The following is a 25915-nucleotide window of genomic DNA, read 5'->3' on the forward strand; positions in this document are numbered from 1 at the left end:
GACAAAAATGGAGATACGAGGTTTTGTTCCAACATTAGCGATACGCATAATTTACATTTATGGCATTTGGCTGACGCTCTTATCCAGAGCGACTTACAGTTTGATCATTTAACACAAGTAGGCGGAGGTGGTGTTAGGAGTCTTGCCCAAGGACTCTTATTGGTATAGTGCAGGGTGCTTACCCTGGTGGGGGATTGAACCCCAGTCTACAGCATAGAAGGCTGAGGTGTTACCCACTACACTAACCAACCACATATAATTGAGCTCTCCTTTATGCATATATGATAATACAAGACGTTACTGGCCAGATTAAGAATATTTAGTTTTGGGAGGAACGAAACAGATTTTTTAAAAACGTATCCACCAGAATTCCCACTCCAAATGGAGAATGACCCACTTGTTATACCCTAGAAGAGCAGATCATTTTCATTAATTTCACTGCACTTATAACCTTTTCATGGAAATAACTGGTCAAAAAAAAGTTAAAATCCAAGTTCAATCAGCTGTGTTGGAAAACACCACCTTATATAGTTCTTACAGGTGGATTTGCTGGTCACATTGCTGCACTTAACACATATCAGAGTGCTTTAGCTATTAGCGAAGCTCCAAAGCTAAGGTGTTGGCACAGCTACAAAGACACACTGAGAGAACCCTGCGGAACAGTTCCTCGGCTAAATCATTAAAAAATATATCTTTGGAAATCTTCAATGAAAAAATGTATTCCAAGAGTTGCAGGAAAACTCAAAGGGCCATAAACAAGACAGCCTAACATTTATGTAGCCAGCCTTCAGATAAACCAAATCAGCGATGCTACTGCTAATATTTACTCTTAGCAGCACGCTAAACTTCAGGCAGTAAATAGGATGACGTGCAGGTGGTCTATAAATCACAATCCATTAAGCAGGCTTATAAACTTGCTGATGAACGTCCAGGTCGTGCGGTATATTTATCGACTTGTTTTTGTTTCACCAGCAACAATGACATCATCTGCTGTTTCCCGCCGAGGACATCAGCAATCACTTAAATTGCAACTAAAAGGTTTCTGTGTGTGTTGACCGCCTGTGTGTGTTCCTGTGTGTGTGTGTGTGTGTGTGTTAATGTCCCTGACCTGCCTTTTAGCTCTTCATTTTGGCCTTTAATTCTCTCTGTTATGGCCTTAGCACGTCAGTTAGTGACATCTGCACTTCATGACGGTCAGGCCAAAACAAAACAAACATCTCAAGACTGGAACCTGCCGTCTACAGGTGTGGAAGCGAGGGAGATGTTACTGCTCAGTAGTGGGCAGAAGACTAGTTCATCCATTAGACAAGTAAACGTATGTATGTTTCCTAAGTATATTTTATGTAGTAAGTATACTAATATCAATACAATAGTTGTATACTTGGAAATGTACTATTTCAGTACTTCTTGAGACTAAATTGGCCCACGGTTTAGTTTATAAAAGTATATTTTGTATGTCACAGTATACCACAAGTGAAATTATACATATAATATATATATATATATATATATATATATTGCTGTTGACGGAAGAAAACTTCATATCTCCGTTTTTGACGTTTTTCAGTTTTTGACATAATGTGAAAAGTCCTGTTACTCTTTACATTGTGTGTAAATTTCATGATGAATGGACCAAAAGAAACGTCCCAAAATTACTTGGAAAGACGTCTGGTTCCATTGACTTACATTAAAAGTAATGTATGTTTTTCCTTCTCCTGTAAAGTCACCACTTTGGAGATACAAGGTTTTCTTCCGACAGCAGCAATATATAAAACCATTGGTCTGACTGCATGTCTTTGGGAAGAAACCCACACACACACACACACGGAGAACATGCAAACTCCACACAGTAAGGACTCAGGGAATCAAACCCAGGCCGTTCTTGCTGTGAGGTGACAGCACTACCCCCCACCCCCCACCCCCACCCCCCACCCTCCACCCTTTTGTACTCAGTATAGTACAAGTATAGGCTGAATATACTAAAACTTTTCTGTATACCTAAGTATAATTTTGACTAGTACATTTCTCATGAGTGCATGAAAGTATACTGAAAGCATTCTGACTCATTTTAGATTAAAAGACGTGCACTGATAGCAGTATGCCACAAATATGGGCAGACAACATGATGCATGAGCAATGCAAACAATTTTGCGGTGACTTTGGACTGCCACCTCACTATTATCTTTCCAGAACTGGAGCAGGTCCGGCGGCACTGGCATGATGTGGTTTTGCAGGGAACGTTTAGACCAGTAAAAGGTCAACGTTAGCTGGCTAACTAGTCTGGAGCAGTTTCTCCATTTGGTTTTATTTAGAAAGCAGACAGAAAAACACGCCCAGTTGTTTTCTACTGGCTGATGCTTCTGAGGTTTGCATATTTCCATTGTAAAAGTTCAGGTAATGACTGCCCCCAGAAGCATCTGAAGATCAGACCTAGGTGGCTTGGATCTGAGGGTGATAGATCTCCAGGGAGGTTTCAGTTGAAATGAAATCAAAGTGAAAAAGCAGCAGTCCCTCGGTCGGCCTTCCACTGTCTAGTCTAGGCGTGTCAAACTGGTGACCTTCCAGGCCAAAAGGCTGTGGATATCAGCGTTTACCCTCACCTAACGCTCTGAATTTAGTTCATGAAGGCCATGCTAATTAGTTAATGAGCTTAATCAGGTGTGGTTACTGAGGCAGTGTGCTAAAGTCTGCAGTGTTTTGGCCCAAAAAGACCGGAGCCTGACGCACATGGTCCACTTTTAGTCCATTGAGGCAGCAGCGGCCACTCTCTTGGGGTTTGCCTTAGCCTAAGCTGTGTTTCCACTTGTGCTTCCACTCGTACTGCCTGAGGAGCCGCCTGACTCAGTCAGCTGCACCAGATGACGCCGCAGTCAGGGTTTTATATGCAGAACAAGCAGCGGACCAGCTGGTACTGAAGCATGAATGACTGTAATGTTTACCAAATTCGAGCAGTGTGAACAGACACATATGACTTGAGAAGCTGAAGTTGGCTTCTTACTAAAATTCGCCGTTAAAATTCACATTACGGCGCCTGTACTGCTGCCCCATTTAAGGTGGAATGGAAAAAAGCTGTTGAATAAGAAGTCCATTTTTGCTGGACCCAAGGGGCTAATGTTGGAAATCAGCACTGAAAATATTTTGTACAATTAAATGAAACGTCAGATTTCCTTTGGTTGTTTAAAATGGTTCTTATCAATACTAAAAAGTGAATAATACGCCACTGCTCACCTATAAATGACTCACTGGTGAAAATTCTATATACAGAAACTGTCAGAAATTGTAATTATCATACTGTGATGGAATGTTTTGGCCACACAGCCCTCTACTACATCACAAACATACGCAGGACCATGACTCAGGTAAAAAAAATAATAAATAGCGATACAAAAACAGCAGTGACTCTGCCCACCTGTTTGGGCAGGAAGAAGACTCTCCTCTCCTACACAGCTCCATCCAACAACAACAAAAAAAGCCCCCACAATAACAACTACGCGTCAAATTGGAATCCTGCCTGTTGGCAAAGCTTTGTCCGTCTGCATCGCCAAATCCCTGGAGTACAAGCACTTGAGAAGAAGAGATAGAGCACATAGCCCACTCGCTCTCTCCTTCACTCTCTCTCTCACTCTCTCTCTCTTTCTTACCGCTGTTTTCTCCTACACGCAGTGTCTGGCTGGCCTGGAGATTCGTCTCAGCCACGGCTTTCAGAGACCCAGTCAGAGGAGAGGGCAGCAGGCCCAAAGCCCCCACACCGCATCATCCAATTACCCCCCGACTAGCTCCGCATGAGCAGGAGGCCCTGCAGCTAGCTCTATCTCTCTCACTCTCTCTCACTCGCTCTCTCTCTCTCTCTCTGTAAACCTAGCAAAACATGATGCTGTAATACAGCCATCCCACTCTCTACACACAAGATGCTGTTCGGTATGTCAGCAATCACTGGGCAAGACTAGCTCGCTGTCCTCTTTCGGAGAAAACTTGCTGTGCTCTTACGCTGCAACAGCAATTGCAGAGTGAGATTTTCTGTAGCTGATAGCTCCATTTGACTGTTACAAGTCACTGTCTTGTTAGAACATCACAGATTTTCCAGGTTTTCCCTCCTAAATATAGCAGGCACAGTACAAGGTGTTGGTGATTAGCCCGCTTGGTAAGACTCAGCGTGTCGGTAGAGCAGTCTGAAAGCTCGCTTTTACGCTGCCACTCATTTGCAGAATGAGAGTCTCTGCAGCAGATGCCGCCGTTCAAATGTTACAAGTCACCATGTTGCTATAACATCATTCTCTAGGTTTTCCTCCTAAATATAACGGTTGCGGTACAACACTTCAGTGATTGTGCTCTTACGCTGCCACATAATTGCAGAGCAGGATGTTCTGTAGCAGATGCCGCCGTTCAAATGTTACAAGTCACCGTCTTGTTGGAACATCACAGACTCTCCAGGTTTTTCATCCGAAATACAGCAGTTGAAGTACAAAGTGTAAGTATTTAGCCTGCCTGATAAGTTTTAGTACATCGCCAGAGCTCGACGCCATACATTAGATTACAGATTCTCCAGGATTTTCCTGGAGGTTTTCTAAATATAACAGTTACAGTACAGCGTGTTGGTGATTAGCCCACTTGGTAAGTTTCAATGTGTTGGTAAAGAAGTTTGAAAGCTTATTGTCCATCACACCATCACACAGTTTCAAAAAGAGAGTTATTGTAGCAGATGCCGCCGCTCAAATGTTACAAGTCACCGTCTTGTTGGAACATCACAGATTCTCCAGGTCTTCCCTCCTAAATACAGCATTTGAAGTACAAAGTGTTAGTATTTTAGTATTAATCCAGAGCTCACGATGCTTTTACGATGCCACATAATTGCAGACCAAGATTTTCGGTCGCAGATGCCGCAGATCAAATCTTACAAGTTACAGATTCTCCAGATTATAGCCGTTACAGTACGGGGTGTTAGTGATTAACCTACTTGGTAAGATTCAATGTGCTAGAAAAGCAGCCTGACAGCTTATTGTGCCCTTAAACCATCACACAATTGCAAAATGAGACTATTTGTAGCAGATACTGCTGCTTAAATCTTACAAGTCACCATCTTGGTAGAACATCACAGATTCTCCAGGTTTTTCCAACTAAACACAGTTGAAGCACAACGTGTTGGCAGTTAGCCTCCTAGGTAAGTTAGTAAAGCAGTCTGAAAGCTCATTGGGCTCCTCACCACCACACAATTGCAGAATGAGATTTTTTGTAGCAGATGCTGCCGTTCAAATATTACAAGTCACACATTCTCCAGATTTTACAGGACAAGGTGTGAGCGATTAGCCAATCTGACAAGTTTCAGTATCGCCTCACTAAAGCTCACGATACTTTTTAGACACCACACAATTGCAGAGCAAGACGTTCTATAGCAGATGTTCAAATGCTACAAGTCACCATCACAAATTATCCACGTTTTCCCTCCTAAATATCGCAGTTGCAGGACACATTAGCCTATTTGATAAGTTTCGATGCCTTGCTAAAGCAGCGGTGACACCAATCAGTGACGGGTCCTTCCATCCAAGGAACAGAAAGGCCTCCTACCTTCTTCAGCCGTCCACTCTTGGTGCCCACGAAGGCCAGCGAGTGGTTCTTGTAGACGTAGGCAATGACGGAGGTCATTTTGTCATTGGACTCTGAGAACAGTGGAATTCCACGCACCATCTCGGAAACCCCCAGAGGGGCGTTCATATCCAATCCGCAGAAGTTGTCGTCGATGGTCAGGAGCTGGAGAGAAAAGGGACGGAGGGCATTAAACAAACTCAGTAAGGTCAGGCTAGAACATTAGCAAATAATATTACGCCTCAATCTCTTATTCCATCAATTTACGCACCAATATCTAAAACGGGGTCATGGGGTTGATCAGACAGAAGATTATATACATTCATCACTGCGTGTGCTATGCATCTTAAAAGCACATCTCCACAAATATTCACACTATAAATATACGTATGATATGATGTCAGGTGACAGATAACATATGGTGGGGAAAGTTGCAGTTGTCACCCAGAATGGAATGATTTACAGCTTCTGATAAAGCAGTAATGATTTCATATTGCCATGCTGCTGAGATTGATTTAGAACCCGTAACACTGGCTAAAACTGGGGTTTATACAGGGGGATAATATGCGATAGGAACATTAGACATGATTGATGACGTACCAAGCAATGACTCACTAAGGGCACAAAACCATGGCATTGTTGTAATACTGCCAAGCTTGATATGTTTACAGTCCTTAATAAATAGTAGTTTATCAGACTTGGACTTGGACCAAGTTGGCATGTTAGATCAAGCTAATCTGGCCGACTTTTATTGGTCAAATGTATGGTATGTTCACACAATGCGATTTAAAGCTATTATATTTCATTTACTATAACAATACACACTCACTATCCACTTTTTCGAGCTCCGGCAGCCTTACAGGTCCACTACATAGGTGCACAGTTACAGAATGTAACCCCCCCCCCGACATGCACAATTCACTCTCTACCCCTTTTATTATTGGTCAGTTTCTGACCACAGGAAAAGGAGTAAAAGTCTGGGAGCATTTTCTTAGAACGAAGGAAAAAGTCTGAGCTGACTGAGTTACAAGCTTATCAGAAGCATTTAGCAGGCTAAAATAATATCAGACATTCCCACAGCTCGTCCTGTCACAGCGTCCTGTCACAGCGGCCTGTCACAGCGTCCTGTCACAGCGTCCTGTCACAGCGGCCCATCACAGCTAGCTCAAACTTATGGTCAAGCTTCAATACAGCTCCTTGGTGGTAATTTAGCTCTTGGTGAACAGAACCTCAGTTTGCCAAACACTTTACTGTGACAATTCTTCACATTTACAGGCCACATTTAAGCTGATTAATCGATTATTAGTTATGATCAATTCACATGATTCGTCGATATTATGAATCGATTAGTCCAGACAAATAATCAGCAGCTAATTTGCATGAATAATATACTTCACATTACAGCTCATTGCTTTCAAAAGCCACATTTTCAAACGATTAATCGATTATTAATCGATCGATTGACACGATTAGTCAACATTATTGTTTGCTCAATTCACATGATTAGTCGATATTCTGAATCGATAAACCAAGTCAAATAATCAGCTAATAAATTAATTTGCACAAATAATGGACTTTTTTGTAGCCTTTCACATTACAGCTTGTCGCATTCAAAGGCACATATTAAACCAATTAATTGATTATTAGTCGATTAATTCACATGATCAGTCACCATTTGGGCCAATTCATTTACATGATTAGTCAACACGGTGATTCATTCACAAAAATCATCAGCCAATTATTGATTAATCATTTAATTCACACAATCAACAACCAAAAGATTTAATGCTTCTTTGAAACCCTCGATTTTCCATCTTCCACCTTCAGCACCACACACCAACACACAGAACCGTCGCTGGCGAAGGTGAGCCAAGCTCATCAACTGCATGACGTCCAGGTCGTGACAGAAAGCGCATGGGGTCTGTCATAAATCACAAAATAACAGCACCTTGTGTCTGAGCCAAAAACAGCGGGCACACTCCTCTGATAAAAACTCAATTATGTCCTAAGCTGTGTTTATCTTAATCATGATGGCGAGCGTCTGCGTGCGAGAGGCCTACATTGTTGCGGGGAGCCACGGAGACAACCCGGACAAACCAGCAGGCTTCCGTCTCTCCAGACCAAGTCAGACCAACCTCAGAGAGGCATGATCGATGCAGGAGTGACCGTTAAGTGTGAGGAGGCAGGTCCACAAAACACAACGAGCATTTTTCAGGCGCGAGGCCCTTCATTAAGCAAATGGAGCGGCCGAGATCGGCTGGCTGGAATGGCAGTTTATGAGTGATCGGCCAGATCAATAAAGAAAGACTGCACTCAATTCAGAGCAGCTTCACTCAATAAGAGCAGAAGGGAGGGATAAACAGGGAAATGAATGAGGGAGAAGGAGATGGGCGAGAGAACGAGGGCGAGAGTGCTCAATGTTGCATATCTGAGAGTGCGAGAGTGCATATGTGCTCTCGTTTCTTCCTCTCTCGGCAGATGCATGACCTTTAGAAATGTTTTGCTGTCAGCCCGAGCCTCCGCTCAGCCGCTGCATTGCCAGGCCAGAGTAATGGAGCTCATTTAAAGCGCTCGGCTGCTGCTCGCTTGCCTCGCCTTGGCTACATAAAACCCGTGCTTTCTGCCGACTTAGTCTTTCCACAGATGCCTCCTGTCCCTCTGCCGGGCAATGAATCACCAGCTGCTGGAGATGCTGCAAAACAAGTACCAGCAACTCCCACCTACCCACTAATAAAAGCTCCATCTCCATGTGCACACCTGCATCTGGAAGTGCATCCCTGCCGTCTAAGGAGACCAATCGAAAATGTTCAGTTAATGTGCTGCAGAAATGGTTCGGTGCAGGGTGGAAGGTTTAAATGTAGTTAAGTTATAATTGAAGTTTGGGGGCAGTAACATGCCTGAAACCCCTCCTTCTTCCAATCTAACGCTCTACAAATTCACATCCTCACCTTCTGTTCCCATGAAGAACCCAACTGCTACGCCATCCCCTCACTGTTCCTCAGGCCTACATCAGTCCTACTACAGCTATGAGGGAGGTCTGGCCTTCTAGCCATAGGCAGAATCTGCCCAGAACTCCAGCCCGAGTTCTCAGAGCTCCCCCCTCCCTCAACCAGTGTTCTCTTATACTACCACCGCCATGTTGAAGGCAAGGTCAGAACTCACCAGTTATAGACAGCATGGTAATTTAGTCACAGACAATTACGATACAGATTGTGTGACATAATTTTGCTATAAACCTACTGATGTTTTCTTCAGCGGAGATAAGTGACTTTTATTGTGGGCAAATCCCAAATCAGGGTCATAACGGTCCAAAGTCAGACATGATAAACACAGAAACACAGAACCAACATATAAACACAACCAGAACAGTTCAAACAACAGTACAAAGACCAGCGACCAGACAGGGGAAAAACACAGGCTTTAAATACATGAGGAACAGGCAGGAACACAGGTGGAAACAATCAGGAGTGGAGTCACGAAACGAGGGGTCTGGACTAAAAAACCAAAACAAAGAACATGCAGGCTAAACCAAAACTCAACACGAACACATGGACAGGACTGGGAGGGGCCAATCGTGACGAGAATAAGGCATTACAGAAAGCACAGAATTGCAAAAGTCAGAGACCACCCTTCATTTATTTAATTTCCAGTCAAAATGGCCCTTAGTTATTTTTCAGTGTTGGAAAAAAAAGCAGAAAATATACATAACAGAAAATGACACAGAAGCCTCAACATCTAAATATAATTTTATTTTTTAGTATTTAGTCCACACTTGCTTTTATAATAAATTAATTTTAAGTACAAGTTACTAATTTTTTATTCTCAGCAACAAAAGCACATATTTAACAGAAAATTAGGTCTCAAAAACTAAATATAGTATCAGGCTTATCAGGACTTAGTGTATCCACACTTTGTGTTTAATACAGCTTCCATTCTTTTTAGGGGACTCACTTTCAGATTTTCAGAGAAATCTGCAGACACACCTCCAAAGTTCTGTCTCAGACATCGGTTAGCATTTTCTACTTCTTGTAATCCAAGCAACCACAAAACCCAGTTATTTCTCAGCAACGTCTTCTTTTTCTTCTTGATCAGCTACACATCCTTTCAGACCCACAGCGCTGAGTGGTCTTCTCACAGTGGAAGGATGGACAGGAACACCTGTGGATGCTTGATTTTCTCCTCTCTCTCAGAGACGAAAGCTTTAAGCGCTGTCTATCCGATGGGGCCGTTTTGGTGTCTACCAGGTCTTCCAGGTGGTTGTTAGGAGGCATATTTTCTCTCTTTGTGCATGAACTCCTGTTTTCACACCTATTTTCATTCTCTTTCCTTATCCGAGTCAACCATTTCATATCTAATCTCCTTAGAAATATCTGTGGAAAAACTGACCGGAACTTAAACGATATCTGACTTTTGTACAGTACTGTATCTATAGTTTCTTTGCATTTTAAGATGTGCTTCAGCTTTAACCAGCTCAACTGCTGAACCTGAGAGCTTTTATATGAACATTGTTCCTCTGTTTTATTACAATGAATAACGTGTCTTTAATGACCCGAATCAGAACGTTATGAACACGCACTGCCACTCATAAACGATCAAATCGAGGGAATACAAACTGCTGGCACTTTCACTAGCCTAGCCCAGCTGCTGGCTGCATTTAAACACATTTAAAAACGACATTATTTCCTTCAGCATTCTTACTAGAGCTGTGTGTTGGCAATGAACCTGGCAATATGATACGTATCATGATACAGGGGTTATGCAAGTTGATTTGATTGATCTTATAAAGGAAATATCTCCTGACAAGTGAATAACTTGCCAGTGTGGCTGGAAATAAAAAGTCCTTGGATGTCCAGGACTGTCGAGACGGGTGGTCAGCCTGCGTCGTCCTACACTCTGTAAGTAATTACACTCAGCTTGAATTTAGTCAAAACTCACGGCATTGCTTCTATCACTGTTACTGACAGTTACAAAGAGGTCTCATCACCTGGGAGGTCGGAGGTCAACCAGCCCATCATGGAGGAAATGAGAAAAGGCTGTGCGGAGGAGTAAGACTGCGCGTGTGAGCGAAAGGCGGGGGGAGAACACATAAAGTGTTATTTCTATAACCGCTTCTATAACGGCCCGTGTGACAGAGACTAATGGCTTTTGGCACTGCAGCTACGCTGCCAGCAGGCCCGGGTCTTGTGTCATATGCCTCCGCGCGTGCAGCCTGGAGCGCGCCACGCGCCGCGATATTTCCCGCCACGCCAGATACCATGCCAATCATGCCGTATGTGCCGTGATTTAATCAAATAGACTTCCTGTCTGTCAACCTTTCAGGACGCGCGCACGCTTTTATTACCCAGCCGAGTAAAAACAACATGACGCCTCCAAGGCCGACCCCCCCCCAACGCCCACCCCCACGCTATCAGTCCACGTTCCACACAAAGTGACATTCCGGTAAACACCCCGTCCCGGAGCACGGCGCCATGGGTGGCCTTCCCTTATTTTATTCTTTCCTCAGTCCTTCTCTCTCCTGTTTCCTCCCTCCATCTCCTGCTCCTTTTTCCTGCCTCCCTTCACCGACTGTACAACACACTGCTGCATTATTGCCAATTTCATGCTGTGCATCTGAAGGTGTAAAAAAACGGAGGCGGATAAAGATGGCAGGAGGAGGCATGGGGGGGGAGCAGAGGAAAGAGTGCCTAAAAGCCTTCGGATCGGAGTGGCGCAACATTTTTCATCTGAACTACATCCAGAGAGAAAGAAAGAGAGAGAGAGAGAGAGAGAGAGAGAGAGAGAGAGCAGAATCAGGTCACTTGGACTGCCTGACTTCCCACTGCAGGACAATGGAATCTCTCTCTTGCTCTGGACGCGGTGACTTGCAGCTACAGTGGCTGAAATCAGACACTCTTTATTTTTCGGGCGTCTCTTTTCTCGTCCAAAGCAACAGGACAAGCCTCTCGTAGTGCCGCTCTGCATTAGTGCACAAAGTCTGAGTAAACCCAAGACATGAATCGACAAGGAGAAACGGCCCAAGGCTGCCTCAAAAGGGGCCTCACTTAAACATGCTAACTGGGAATGAAAGCTCCCGAGTGGTCAGCCAGCAAATTTTGGCTAAACGGAAAATGATGCTAGTTGGCCACTAGCTTTTATTCCCAGTTAAGCCAAAATTATGCTAACTGACCACTCGTGGGTTAACTGGGAACAAAAGCTAGTGAGCGACCAGCTTGAATAATCTTGACCGAACCAGCTCATTACTATTGTTCGCCCTTCTGAGTGGTTTCCTCTGTCTTGACAAAGAGTCACCAATAAGAGCAGTTCTTTCAAGCAGTTCTAGGTTAAGTGGCCCAAAGGAATCAACTGTTCTGTCAGTCTGATTAAAATGCTAGCAACCTGGTAGGGATCCACTGATGTTTCAACAGATGCTTCGCTTGAAAATGCTAGCAGTTTGCGTGATTCTGACTTAGTGCTAACAAACAGATCACTAGCTTACTCATCAGTCTTGAGAAAAGCAGACACCCTGAGAAATCCTGTTTCATCAATCAAAGCAAGTTTAAGAGACCCAAATGAATTTATTTTTTAAAACTATTTGTCAGTCCAAAAAGTGCCCAAAATGCTGGCAACCTGGGAGAGATCTACTGATATATGTAGAGATTTGAGACGCATGCAAGGAGAGTTGTTGTGGAAAGACATAGATGTTTGAGCAGATGCTTCGCTCAAAATGCGAACGATTCCAATGATTCTGGCTAAGTTTTTATTGCTTATTAGGATTAGCATGTCTGATTGGCCTCTTCCTTCAAGTCTTGACCAAAGTGAAGGCACAGAAAAGCAACTTTAAGCAGTTTAAGTGGCCCGAATGAATTACATTTTTAACCTTTCTGAAGGTTGACCGAAATGCTGGCAACCTGGGAGAGATCCACTGATGCAGGAAGGGATTCGACTTGTACGCAAAGTTCGACAGTTGTTGCTTATTCCCAGTTAGCAAAATATGTCTGGCTCACTTGTGGGCCCGACATGGTTTGTTCTGGCCCAGGATACAGCTGGGTCCTCAGCCCAGATTTGGCCCACACACTGTAACGTGAGTAGAACTAATGTATATGGCCCAAATCCAGTCCCAGTCTGGCCCAACTACATTGTTGGTCCACATTATTCATGCCAGAATTGTCCCACAAATGTAGACAGAGGCAAAATGCTATGAAGCTGTTCAGGATCTGGCCGTATACTGGCCCGCATGACTGACATCTACCCGGTAATCAACCAGCACTCACTTAGGAAAGCCAGAATCGGCCCAAAACTGTCTAATATCTGGATTAGCACTAGAATGTCTGAGTGGCTTCTTCCTTCAAGCCTGGACAAAAGCGAAGATAGAGTAAAGCAACTCAAAGCTAGTTTAAGGGACCCAAACGGACTTCAAAACCTTGTCGGTCTGATCAATAGGCACAGTGCACATGCCAACAACCTGGGAGAGATCCAATGAAGACTTTTGAATCAGCCTTTCAGGGAGTCATTCCACACAATCATATAATTACCCTCTCAAATTCGCTCCTTTTTCATGCTCAAGTAATATCTCATGCAGAGACAGTTGTTAGCAACAAAGACATCGTTTCCCACAAGTCTCTTCTCCATGTTCGACGTAATTATATCAACACTCAATTACCGCGCAACACAAACCCTCATGAGCTGGAGAAAAGCTGAATGTGTTGGTGATTGCCGCTCTCCCGGCGTAAATAAATAAAAGCTCGGCGCGGTCCGGACGGCGGGCGTGAGGAGGAGGGCTGGAGTCCTTTATTCCTTTGATTCGGCGCAATCTGCAGTCTGTTCTGTCCGCTGATCCGTAGTGGCCTCCATCAGGGTTGCACGCTTGACGGAGCAGAGGATCAGACGGGCTCTCCATACAGAGGATCGCCGGTGCCACCGGAGCGGGGGAAACCGCTATGTTTCCATGCATGCTAATATTCCTGCTGCATTCCTCCAGAAAGCCACTCTTTGAACCCTCTTTCCTTCTCTGTTCCTCTTCCCTTTGGTCATCTACACGTTCTCCCTCTTCCTTGATTGCACAAGTGCTTTGTTCTAAGTGTCCACTTCTCTCAAAGACCTTAGCATTCCGTCCTTCTTCGCCGTCTCCTCACCTTTTTCATCTCCTTCTTTCACTCCCTACTTGTTTGCCCTTCCCGACACCACCACCACCACCACCCCCACACTGGGCACTTCAATGCAGCACATCCCATGCGCCGCTGCCTTTCAGAAAAAGAAGATATCTCTAGTCGCAGTTCAAAGGCAAGTCCGCAGAGGCCTCAAACTGATGCCGACGTGGCACACAAACACAGAGAGGGGACCGAGGCAGGCCGGGGAAGCTCGAGGAGGGCTGAAGGATGAATCACCCGCCACGGTTGGCCTTGTGACATTTGTCTGTGAGCTCCTCGAAGAAGAAAAGAGGAGCTCTTCTGCGAGCCTGAGACCTACCACCGAAGATCTCTACTTCATTGTAATGCACGCTGTGCGAGGGCTGAATTAGCATCAGTAGATACCATGATGGCCTTTACTGGGGCAGTACCACTGCAGCTAGCAGGACAGGGTGGATGCAAAGCAAGCAATAAACAGCTTTTGAAGCTAACTATAGGTTTTAAGTCTGCAATTTTAATTATTTTTACAAAAACACGCACAACTTCATGGTTATGTTCACACAGCAGGTAAAAGTGGCCCAAATCTGATCTTTTTCTTTGTATGTGACACAGATGTGTGTCTGTGTGTGACTGTGAACAGCTAAAACGCACTGAATCTGACGGTTTCTCTTCCGATTTGAGATGCTTTCATATGTGCTACTGAAATCGGATACATATCCGATATGCAGCAATCAGCTGGTCATTCCAGCCCCACATTGTTTGCACATCTGTGTTAGGAGCTGATCTGTTCAGACTTGCGTCATTTTCACCTGCTGTGTTCACTTCATTCCCTAAACTTATTTTTTTCTGATTTTATGCTATTTTACCATCATCAACATTACATATAAAAGCTCAGAAGACACGTGTAGGTCCACTGGTGGTTTGGGATAGTAAATAAAATGGCTACATTTGTGTTGTAGAGATGGCGACGCCTGGTTCCCATCACCACCACTGTAATCTCTACAGTGAATGAATTATGCAGGAACCTTTAAACAAAAAAAAAGTCCTTGCCATGTCCAGTTAATAAATAACAGAAAGTGAAAAACAAATCTAATCACGGCAGAATCATTTGCCAGAGTTTGCGAGGAACCCGTATTAGACTAGACCAGATTTACCAGATGTTAAGGCTGTGTTCATTTACAACACTCTTATTTTACGCTTCATCATTACAGTTCATCTCCAGAAGCTCAAATTACAAACAAACTGTCCATTAAAATCGAGCACAATTCCTGTTGTCCAGCACTCTCCTTCAAAATGAAGCAACTATACCATGTTTCACACCACATCACGGTACAGAAGGACAGTGCGCTGTAATTTCCCATTCACGCTTAAGATTATTAACCAAATTACTCTGCATGATCCTGCAGTTTAACCAGATTAAGCTTAATTAAGCTCCACTCCACCACTCGCGTGAGCTCACTGCGTGTAGAGAGAGCTGGCGGGGGAGTTATCCGCACACAGTCGTTGGCTGAGCAGTGACTTTCTTTAAATTCGGGTTTTAAAGAGCGTCTGTGTAGGTAAAGTAGGAGGTGAGTGAAAGCTTTGTCATTCGGTTGATGTGACTCTGTTAGCGCAAACCTCTAGAGACCAACACAAAAGAAGGAGTCGAAGGGATTCGTTTCATCCGAGAACAAAAAAATAAAGAAATATAAAGCAGAAAAAGCTCAACTCGGCAAATATGCACCATGGCTGACAGAGATGCTGTTTCGCAGGGACACTCAGTCATCCTCTGTAGATCAGTGAGGCCTGTGGGATGCAAAATGGCAGCACTTGGGGAGCGGTGGCACTGCCAGCGAGTCTTTGTGTGCTCTGTAAGTCGTGCACGGGTAATTGTGTGCTCTCAGCGTACGTGTGCACAGTGCACAGGTCGAGACAAGCGTCACAATTTCCAGGATGCATGTTTACGCAAGGCGGCTACGATCCCGTCTGACAGATATAAGAGTGCGGCGAGACGACGCTGCGTAAGTGCGGATTTCACACGCAATCAAATTAGAGCTAATGACACTTTGATGTTTGTAGTGAACAGGGGAAATAAAGACGTCTGAAAATGAAGCCCAGCAGGGGAAATTCCCAAAACCCAGTGGAGCACATTAGCTTTTCGCAAGGACGTGTAAAGTGACTGACTGATGATAAACACGTGATGATGTTGCGATGATTGATGACCTTTGCTGCTGTAATTATGTACAGCTATACATGTAATGAGCTCAATAAACCCGCAGAGAGACTTTAACAAATAAACGCTCTAGTTCTGAGGTGGAGACGGATCTGTTATTAAGTAGAAACACATCGTGCGCTAAATAGATCTTAAGGGCCCATTTTGCTCCCTGAGGCCCCCTTACAACATTTGTGTGGGTTTATGAACCCAAAACAGTCCTAATTCATTCTTATATGAGTTAAACAGGCTGCACTTTTAAGACTTGGGCATGTAAGTGAGCTCTGTTCTGATTGGCTGCTCTGTACTGTGCCTATACAAACAAAACAAACTCCTTGTAGCTTCAGTGCGAACTTCACTGCTGTAGATATATGGAAATGTTGTTTTTTGTGACATCACAGAAACACTGAATTCACATCAAGCTGTTTTTGGAGCCCCATTTCTATATATGGACTGTGTGGACTGGAATTACAGCAGCGTTTATACACTACAACAAAATATTAATAAAAAGCTAGGAAAATAACATTTTCAACCATATGGGCCCTTTAAAAAATAATCAATTAAATTACTCATCAAAAAACAATAATAAAAACCTTTGTACAATGATAATAAATATTTTAAATTCTTCTCCTGGCCTCTCATACAAAATGAAGCCGGATAGAAAGTCTCATTAAAAATCATTTTTGCCAGATAGTTAATTATATATATATATATATATATATATATATATATATATATATATATATATGTGTGTGTGTGTTTGTGTGTTTACGCAGGGAAATCAGTCATAATTTAACATTTTCCAACCTCCCTTTATCCCTTAGAATTAAACTGGCTGTTTTTCTTACTGAGCCTTTAAGACTGATACATGTAAATGAGCTCTGCTCTGATTGGCTGTCCTGCATTGTACTCGGTTCATGAAGCACTATGAGCTGAAACACTTCTATAACTTCAGGGCTAAACTTCTGTAAACTGATTAGTGTATATATATACATATACATACATACATATATGGTATATATATATATCTACCAATGAATCTCTGAAACGATACGCATGACCTGTTATTGTTCAGTTAAGTCTGTTTTTAGTGTTTCTCCTTGGTAAAAACTCTAATCATAATCTAATCATAAAGATAATCAGTAAATTACATGATTACTGACATAACTGATAGTGACGGCCCTACTCAAAACAAAAGAGGAGACCAAAGCTGATCCCAGACCAGCACTAACACCCTGAAAACTCTGACAAATCCTGCCAATGAAAAGACAAAGACATCTGAGGAGGGACTTCAGACGAGACATTTTGTCCCTGCGCTTAAATTAAGAAACATCAAGAAGCAAACACAGAAACTGGAGAGCATTGCCGGGCCCCTTTCATGGCTCGAAGAATGTGCTCCGTCAGTGATAAAGCAGAGAAGCGAGGAGAGGAATGAAAAAAAGAGCTAATTATTTGGAAATGTTATGCGATGGGCATGCAGCGTGAATGGCGCCCGTACGAAAATAGCCTATAGCGAGGCTGTTTAATGACACGTAATTGAGATCATTACGAGTTGTTATGAGGAGGCTGTCTTTAGACCATGATATAGGAACATCTTTGTGTTTTCTCCAGCACTCGATGCACAAGGACATCACCCGGGGAATAAACATGACCGCCGGCGAAGGGAAGCCTTGATTCTCTCTCTCTCTCTCTCTCTCTCTCTCTTGTCTTTCTCTCTCCTGCTCTCATTTTTTCTGCTGACACAAGGAACATGGGCAGCAAGCTTTTTTTAATAGGTCAGATGTCCCCTCACTATGATCTATGGACGCGTCCAGGCCGCTGCCGTTGAGCACCGCATTGTGCAGTCCACTCGCCGGAACGCTTTGGAAAGCACTCCAGGAACATTTGGCCTCAATGCCAAAGCCAGCTCACAGCGCACTCTGGGGTTTTCAAGGTGGCACTTCAAACACCAGACAGCCGTTAATACCACGGCCTCAAACCTGCTCTGACAAAACGCTCACCCTTACATGATGGAAGCCGGTGCCGTTAAAGCGGAGTTCTACTCATTTTTCTAAACTTCTTAAAAGTTAAAGTTTAAGATGGATCTAGAGAAACACCCGGTCTCTTCCTGTGACTAGGGTCTGGACTGTGTTCTGATAAGATTTTAGCCACATGCATTTACACTTGGCAATCAAGTGAGTGTCCGGTTAGTTGTTATGCACAGGTTGTACTGGGAGGAGTTTTGGTTGTACTGGGAGGTGTTTTGGTTGTGCTGGGAGGGGTTTTGGTTGTACTGGGAGGGGTTTTGGTTGTACTGGGAGGAGTTTTGGTTGTACTGGGAGGGGTTTTGGTTGTATTGGGAGGGGTTTTGGTTGTACTGGGAGGAGTTTTGGTTGTATTGCGAGGGGTTTTGGTTGTACTGGGAGGAGTTTCGGTTGTACTGGGACGGGTTTCGGTTGTATTGGGAGGGGTTTTGGTTGTACTGGGAGGAGTTTTGGTTGTATTGGGAGGGGTTTCGGTTTTCCTGGAGGAGTTTCGGTTGTACTGGAAGGGGTTTCAGTTGCACTGGGAGAGATTCAATAGCATGAGAAGGGGTATTTAACCATAAAAATAGTGTAATGTGACGTTAAATTACATAATAAACTGGAAGTGGTATTGTTTGTCTTACTCAGTATTGATTATTTGTAGTTTTCTACTTGTTCGACTGGGTCAGTTAAGCATAAGTCCACTACATCACACAGAATAGACAGAGAAATGTTTTTTTTTTGCAATGTTTACAAAAAAGCATGTGATTAAGTGCTGAAAAACTGATGTTAGAAGGTCTTCAAAAAAAGTCTGGTAACAGGCAGCGTGGCAGAAAGTTTAGCCTGAAATATTTCACCCTGTCACATTCCTCTCCATCACAAGTTCAGTGTGACTGAACCAAAATATCCTTGTTAGTTTGCACAAAAATATAAAATGGGTTACTGAGGTGGGAAAATCTGTTTTTGGGGAAGAGCAGTACGTTATCGGAACTATAAAGGACAGAAACTGTGATTGACAGTAAAAATTCTAATTACCACGTCCAGTTGGCTCAGATCTCACAGAACCTCACAGATCGCACTCTCAGTTGGATTCAGTACAGGGTGTGAAATGTTGAATAAAAATCACTGTACTCAGTTTTTGACAGTGTAAATTTGGCAGTACTGTTGTTTTTGTCCGTTCCAACTTATCAGATCTCAGAAAAAATGAAACACTGTGATACGTGTGTTTCATGAAATATTGTGATGTTATGTTTTCGCCATATCATCCATTCCTATATGACGTACTGTTATCTCTGAAAATGAATTAAAGTACAGGCAGAATTTGGGTCTGAAGACAGATCTGAAGACAAGCCTAATGGCTAACATGCTTGATTTGACCCAGTTCCTTAATCCTCAAGTTCACGACAGCGTCACATTTGGGCTATTTCGTTGTTGTTATTGTGCCTTGTTTAACATGTAGCCGCACAGCGTGTTGTTAATGTCCAGAAATGTGTTGGTTGTCGCATAACGCTGCGGTAAACACCGACACATTGTTTAGCACATGATGGGGTAATTTAGGAAATTACACGGATCCTTTATCCTGTATGAATCAGCCAGTCAAATAATGCTCAGATTACACTACCTGACCTCCTCTAGTAAAACTAATCCAGCTCCAGAAGAGCTTAACATGTTTTACATCTTTTCACAAAGTAATTATCTCACTATATTGGTAGGTAAGTCTGCTTATTTTAAGAAACACACTTAAAACAAGCAACATTATCTGCCAATATAACTTACTGAGATCAGTTTACTTAACAAAATTACTTAAAACAAGTGAAAGCATCTACAAACACGTTAAATAATCTTATAATATTCCTACAACCATTTCACAATGAGAAATATTAGACATTTAGACTACATTTAAGATGATTTCATCTACACCCCGAGCTACAAGGCTAATGTAGCTCGGGTGTAGATGAAATCAAAACTAAAGAAGAAAACTCCGAACGCCAAACACGTCTCAGCTGATCGACTACCTTTGGGCTAAGTGGGGGGAAATTCAGACCTCGGGGAAACATGACTTCCAGCAGCCAGGCCCAATCTACCCAAACGCCGCATTCAAAAACAACACCGTGCTAACGCAGCAGGAAATAACAGGCAAAGTTCAAGTTAAAAGCCCCCATTACAATAAGCCTGGAGACAGCAGAGAGACATCTATCAGCTGCTTTCAACTCTCTGCCTCCACGTTTGCTTTACCCACGTGTCCTTCTGATCTTTATAAAGCAGCTGCCAGATGCCAGAGCCAAACCCACCGGGAGACCACTGCAGGCGCATCTCCTCAACTCTGGGCACAGCAATAAAAGAACATGGGTCAGACATACTAGACGCATATCCAGGGGGGTAGACGCTGCTAAATACGCTGTATATTCAGTGCAAAACACTGCAGTTCGCACTGGAGGATGGAGAGATGGAACGTATTCTCCACGACTCTTTATCCCAATTAAACAAGCTGCTTTTGCTACTGAGGCTTTAAGGGGGAATTCCATCAATTTTTCAAAAATCCTGCAGATTTAATTTACATTACATTTACATTTATGGCATTTGGCTGACACTCTTATCCACATAGGGAGGCCAAGGCGGTGTTAGGAGTCTTGCCCAAAGACTCTTATTGGTATAATATAGGGTGTTTGCCCAGGTGGGGATTGAAGGCAGAGGCGTTAACCACTACACTACACCAACCACAGCCACTGAGATGTAAACAAAGTCATTCCGAGTGGTTTGATGTTGAATGTTCTGTTCTGGAGAAGCGAGTCATATTTCTTTACAGTGGTGGTGATGGGAACCAGGGGTCACCATGTCTACAACACAAACATAGCCATTTAATTTACTATCCAAAACCACCAGTGAACCTACGCGTGTCTTCTGAGTTTTATATGTAATGTTGATGATGGTAAAATAAAATAATACTGGGAAAAAAAGTTTTATTTGGAAAGTATTTTGCCCTGCAGCACCCTGCATGCACTTCTACACCATAAAGGATTAAAAGTTTTAAAGCTTTTAGACGCTTTAAGTAATCCCTGTTTACATGTGAAATATTTATTATGCAGAAATTGTGAAAAATTGGTGGAATCCTTCTTTAAGACTGATATATGCAAATTACCATTGTTCTAATTGGCTGAGCCCTTTCACAAAGCTGTCCAGGCTAAAACATACAAAGCAATCGGTTAGGTTAGAGATATGAGTTTAGACGTCGCGTGTAAATGTGTTCACGGTTATGACATCACAACCCATCACAAATAAAAATAAATAAATAAATAAATTGTTTTTGTAATTTATCCATATGGAAGAGAAATATTGCTACACACATTTGTGCACATTAAAAATATGCCTAATATATTTACCTATGCCATTAATATTTAAATTTATGCCAGCATATTTACAAATATGTCAACATATTTAAATATATATTGTTACCGCTGGAAGAAAATCTCAAGTAACTTATATAGGAGAAAAAATGTTAACTTTCAAAGTAAGTTACTGTAACAAGTCATTTTGGCCCATTTTTATTGGTCCATTTGTTATGAAATGTTAGCATAATGCAAATGACAGCTGGCATTTTCGAAATTTTGTAAAAAGAAGTAAAAAATGGGCAAAACAGACTTAAAATAAAGATGCAAGGACAGCGACGATTAGCATATATGTAGATAAATATATTTTAACACTTTTAATACAGTTTAAACAATGTATTAAAGTATTTTATTTTAAAAAAAAGAAAAGAAAATGTGCATTTTTTCCATGATACGGGCCCTTTAATCACCCCTTTGCAGGAGTTAAGGCAGTATTGATTGTAAGACGATTGCGTCGGTCTACAAGCCCAAGGCGACCAGAAAGCAAGCAAAAAAAGACGGAAACAAGACGTAAATCTTTAATGAACGCTATTTAAAAACATAATTAAGTGCTCACACCATTGTAAATGGCTACGTATTTCAAAGAGAACGCTCCTTCATGGGCTGTAATTATCAGCAGAGCATAACCGTCGTCTGTGATGATGGGGGTGTTAAAAATACACGTGTGACAGTCTGACGGAGAGATGACTTCATTAGATAAATCCCATAAAAAAAATTAATAAATAAAATAAAACAGTCGGTCTTTAATGAACCGAGGGAGCGTTTCTTTCTCTCGCGTGTGAACTCACACACTCGCTCTCGGCCTTCGCTTAAGTAAATGTGTGTCACTAACAGCACCCTCCTGAACGGCGTGGCTGCCCTAATGAGCAGGAAGGTCGTCCATCTACTCTTTAATTGGAGGAAAAACACGGCATGATGAAAGGAGAGAGAGAGAGAGAGAGAGAGAGAGAGAGAGAGATGAGGAGCCCAATCACTGTTCTACCACACATACACAAAGCTATAAGTACCAGACTATAAAAACCAGCATATTGCCAATTACTGTGTCTTTACTAATGGGCTTTTTTTGAAACTCCATAACAGAATCATAAAATTATTATCGCTTATAGCAACTCCACTAAGATCTTCTCCTTTTGAACCCTTTTGAAACAGCATCAGCTATTAAAGGACAGTTCCATGGATTTGCCGTAAGTTCAGCCGGTTGATTCAGCGGTTGAGATGTAAACAAAGCCATTCAGTGAGGTTTGAAGTGAGATGCTCCACTATTGAGGTGCTTACCGATTTCTTCACAGTGGTGGTGATGGGAACCAGGGGCCGTGTTACAGAAACTCCTTAAGTCTGAAATCTTCTCCTACCTGCTTAGTCACCATGCCAACTTTAGTTAGGTCTGAATTTAGGACAGAAGCTATTGCAGAACAACAGTTCTTAAGCTCATAATCATTTCCATTAACTCAAGATAAATAAATAAAACAGTATTACAGAAGCATCCTAACTAGACTAAACCTCCTCATAAAGGCTTCATTCATTCATTCATTCATTCATTCATTCATTCATACTGTCTGTTTCTATTGTTTTGTGCAGTGACAGGCAGCAGAGTTCACTATAACTAGCATGATGTTATTTATCTACACTGATCGTTTAAAACTCCAGACGCTGTGAAACGGATCTCCACCAACCCCTCTTTATAAACTTTGTGTGTTAACGTTGATGAGCACTCGTCAGATACAATATTACCGTGATGGTGGCGAATAATGAGGAGACAGAGCTGAGCGTGTGTTTATTAGGAGGAGTCGCGTTAGCGCGCTGAGCTAAAACGTTTGGGAAGTGAAACTGAAACCAGAGACAGCGATGCTCAGATAAACAGCACGAAGCGCTGAAACAATATTCTAACTTTCAGTTTAGCTCAGTTTGGTTTTGTTCGACCTTTTTACCTCGGAAACGGTAGCTAATGTTAGATGACTGGCTAATTAAATTAAATCATAATTAAAATCATACTATTTCTAGAATAAAATCGTGACATTTTGAGAAACAAAAGTCGTAGAATTACAACAATAAAGTGGCATTAATACCAGGAAAAGTCGAAATACTGTGACCAAAGGCTTTGCAAAGGGAAGGCAGCTCCTCCTCATGTTAAAATGAGGGGCGTTGAGGAGTTGGAGAATTACGACTTTATTCCCGAAGTCTACGGTTTTTATTTTTATTAACAGTGGCCCTAAAACGCCGTCATAGTAAGATAAGATTCCTTAAGATAAGATTTGCTTCTTTAATATGAATTTGTGAAAAATCTTATCTGGACCTGTCAGACAAAAATACAGGAAAGACAAAAAGACAGGAAGTTCTTGTAAAGCAGTCACTGGTGTCACAATCTCTACAACACAAATATAGCTGTTTTATTTACTATCATAACCACCAGTAAAACTATAGCTACGCGTCTTCGATGATGGTGAAATCGTAATAAATCTGGAAAAATCTGTTTTCTTTGTAGAGTACTTTACTTTATAACATCATACAAGTAGAGTTGGGCAATATGACAGTGGTTATTGTTATGGTGATAAATCATCGTCATGGATATCGTCAGTACTTAAAATCATTCCCAAATGCATGCTTGTCTACAAAGAGGGCATTATTAGTCCAGCTTGACTGGATTTAGTGCAGCAGTGTGTGGAACGGTCAATACAGATCATTTGATTCATACCTTATAATTGTATTTTTAAAATGTGTCAGAAAAAAATGAAGTACTGTGATGACATTTTGCCATATCATCCACCTCTACATGAGTAAATATGCCTTTAATAGATTTTAAAAATGTTTCATCTTCATCTGAAAATGATCATAAAACAAAGTCTCAGACACCAAATTCCTAAACATTTATATTCATTCTTTTTTCTGTTTTGGAAGCAATAAACTCTTCAGATGTCTGGTTCCCATCACCACCACTGAGCGCCTCTAGAATGGAGCGCTTCACAGCAAACCACCCTGACTCACTTTATTTTATTTTAAAAATATTTCAATTTTAAAAAGTGGGTGGAATTCCCCTTTAATGTATTTCAATGGTGAAATATTCACAGAGTAAAACCAGTGATGTTAAACTATCAGTGATTCCAGTGATGCTGGCAGGTCAGCTGGTTTCTTCCAGACGTGGAGATGTCTGGGTGGATAACGCTGGTCATTTGTTTCAGCTGGACTACAGATACGCAGGTTCTGACCCTGAGGACATTTCCACACGGCGCTATCTGTAGCATGTAGCCCATGTATATGTAGCAGGCGTGAGGATATAGATCACTTTCCCTCGGCTGTCCTGCTAACAGTCCCGTGTCATGTTGATGTAGTGCCGCAGTCGCTCAGCAGTGCAGGAACATTATCTTCTTGTTGCTTAATCTCACTGAGGCTCTGCTTCCTCAGACACACCTGCATAGAGAGACACTCAAAACAGCCGCCAATCACCAGTCTCCCTCCCTTCCTCCTCTCCCTCTCTCTCTCTACCTCCTTTCATCTTTTGCCCTCTCTCCCTCTCTTTTGCTCCCTCTCTCTCCTCTCTTCTTTCTCAGCCTCTCTTTCCACTCGTTTGACCACCCCTGTCTCTCTCTCTCTCTTTCCCTCGCTTTGACTGGTGGTCTCTCTCTCTCTCTCTCTCTCTCTCTGTTTCCTCTTTTTACTCCCTCTCTTCATCGCTCTCTCTCTCTCTTTCTCCCCCTCTCCTTCTCTCTACACCTATCCATCTTCATCCTTCTTTCTCTCTGTCTCTCTCTTTCATCTTCCCAGCTCTCTTCTTCTTCTGATCCCCCTCTCTTTCCTCTCCTGCTCTTTGCTTTCTCTCTCTATCTTTAGCTTTCTCTCTTAGTCTCTCTTGCTATTTCCTCTTTTCCTCTCTCTTCCATCCCTCTGTCTCTCTGCATCTACCCAAGTCTCCTTTTGCATTTTCTTTGTCTCAGTCCCTCTCTCTCTCTCTCCGTTTCTTTTTCTTTCTTTCTTTCTTTCTTTCTTTCTTTCTTTCTTTCTTTCTTTCTTTCTTTCTTTCTTTCTCGCTACCGCTCTCTCTCCCTCTTACTTTCTGTTTCTCTCCTCATCCATCCATCTCTCTCTCTCCTGTCTCTCAGTCTCTCTTTTCTTTCTTTCTCTCTCTCTCACTTCTGTCTCTCTACATCTATCCATCTCCATCCTTCTGTGTCTCTCTTTCATCTCTCCAGCTTTGCACTCTCTCCCATTTTAATCTCTCTCTCTCTCTCTCCCTCTCTCCCTCTCTCCCTCTCCCTCTCTCCCTCTCTCTCTCTCCCTCTCTCTCTCTCTCTCTCTGTTTGTTGTAGTGATGCTGTAAACATTAAGCTCGACTCGACTCCAGAAAAACTCAGGCTGGAAACGTCTGAATGCTGCGCTGTTCATTTTCTTTGCACTCCTTCATGCATTATTTAGGCCGGCGGCAGCTCATCGGAGACGATCGGCGGTGAATCTTGTAAAATGACGCGTGTGATATTAGCGGCGTGTGTGTCTCTCCCACAGATAGCAGGTTCACTCGCCGCTCTCCCACTCCTACTTTTTATCCTGTCACACAGCGGCTCCCATTGTGAGCAGATCCAGCAATAACAAAAACGAACAGCATTTAACTTTAATCGCACGCCAGCGCGGCACACGTCACTCTGCTGCTCACGCGGCCGC

General features: G+C 42.6%; 1 protein-coding gene across 1 annotated transcript in view; it reads right to left on the reverse strand.

Annotated features, from left to right (window-relative positions):
• plxna4 (plexin A4) overlaps window positions 1–25915 on the reverse strand; it is a 432713-nt gene that overhangs the window by 363245 nt on the left and 43553 nt on the right. Inside the window, exon 3 of the mRNA XM_037538616.1 lies at window positions 5563–5745. Within this exon, the coding sequence (XP_037394513.1) occupies window positions 5563–5745 (183 nt within the window). The remainder of the gene's footprint in view (window positions 1–5562; window positions 5746–25915) is intronic.

Source organism: Pygocentrus nattereri, chromosome 1 (assembly GCF_015220715.1).
Source record: "Pygocentrus nattereri isolate fPygNat1 chromosome 1, fPygNat1.pri, whole genome shotgun sequence".
Taxonomy (NCBI): Eukaryota; Metazoa; Chordata; class Actinopteri; order Characiformes; family Serrasalmidae; genus Pygocentrus; species Pygocentrus nattereri.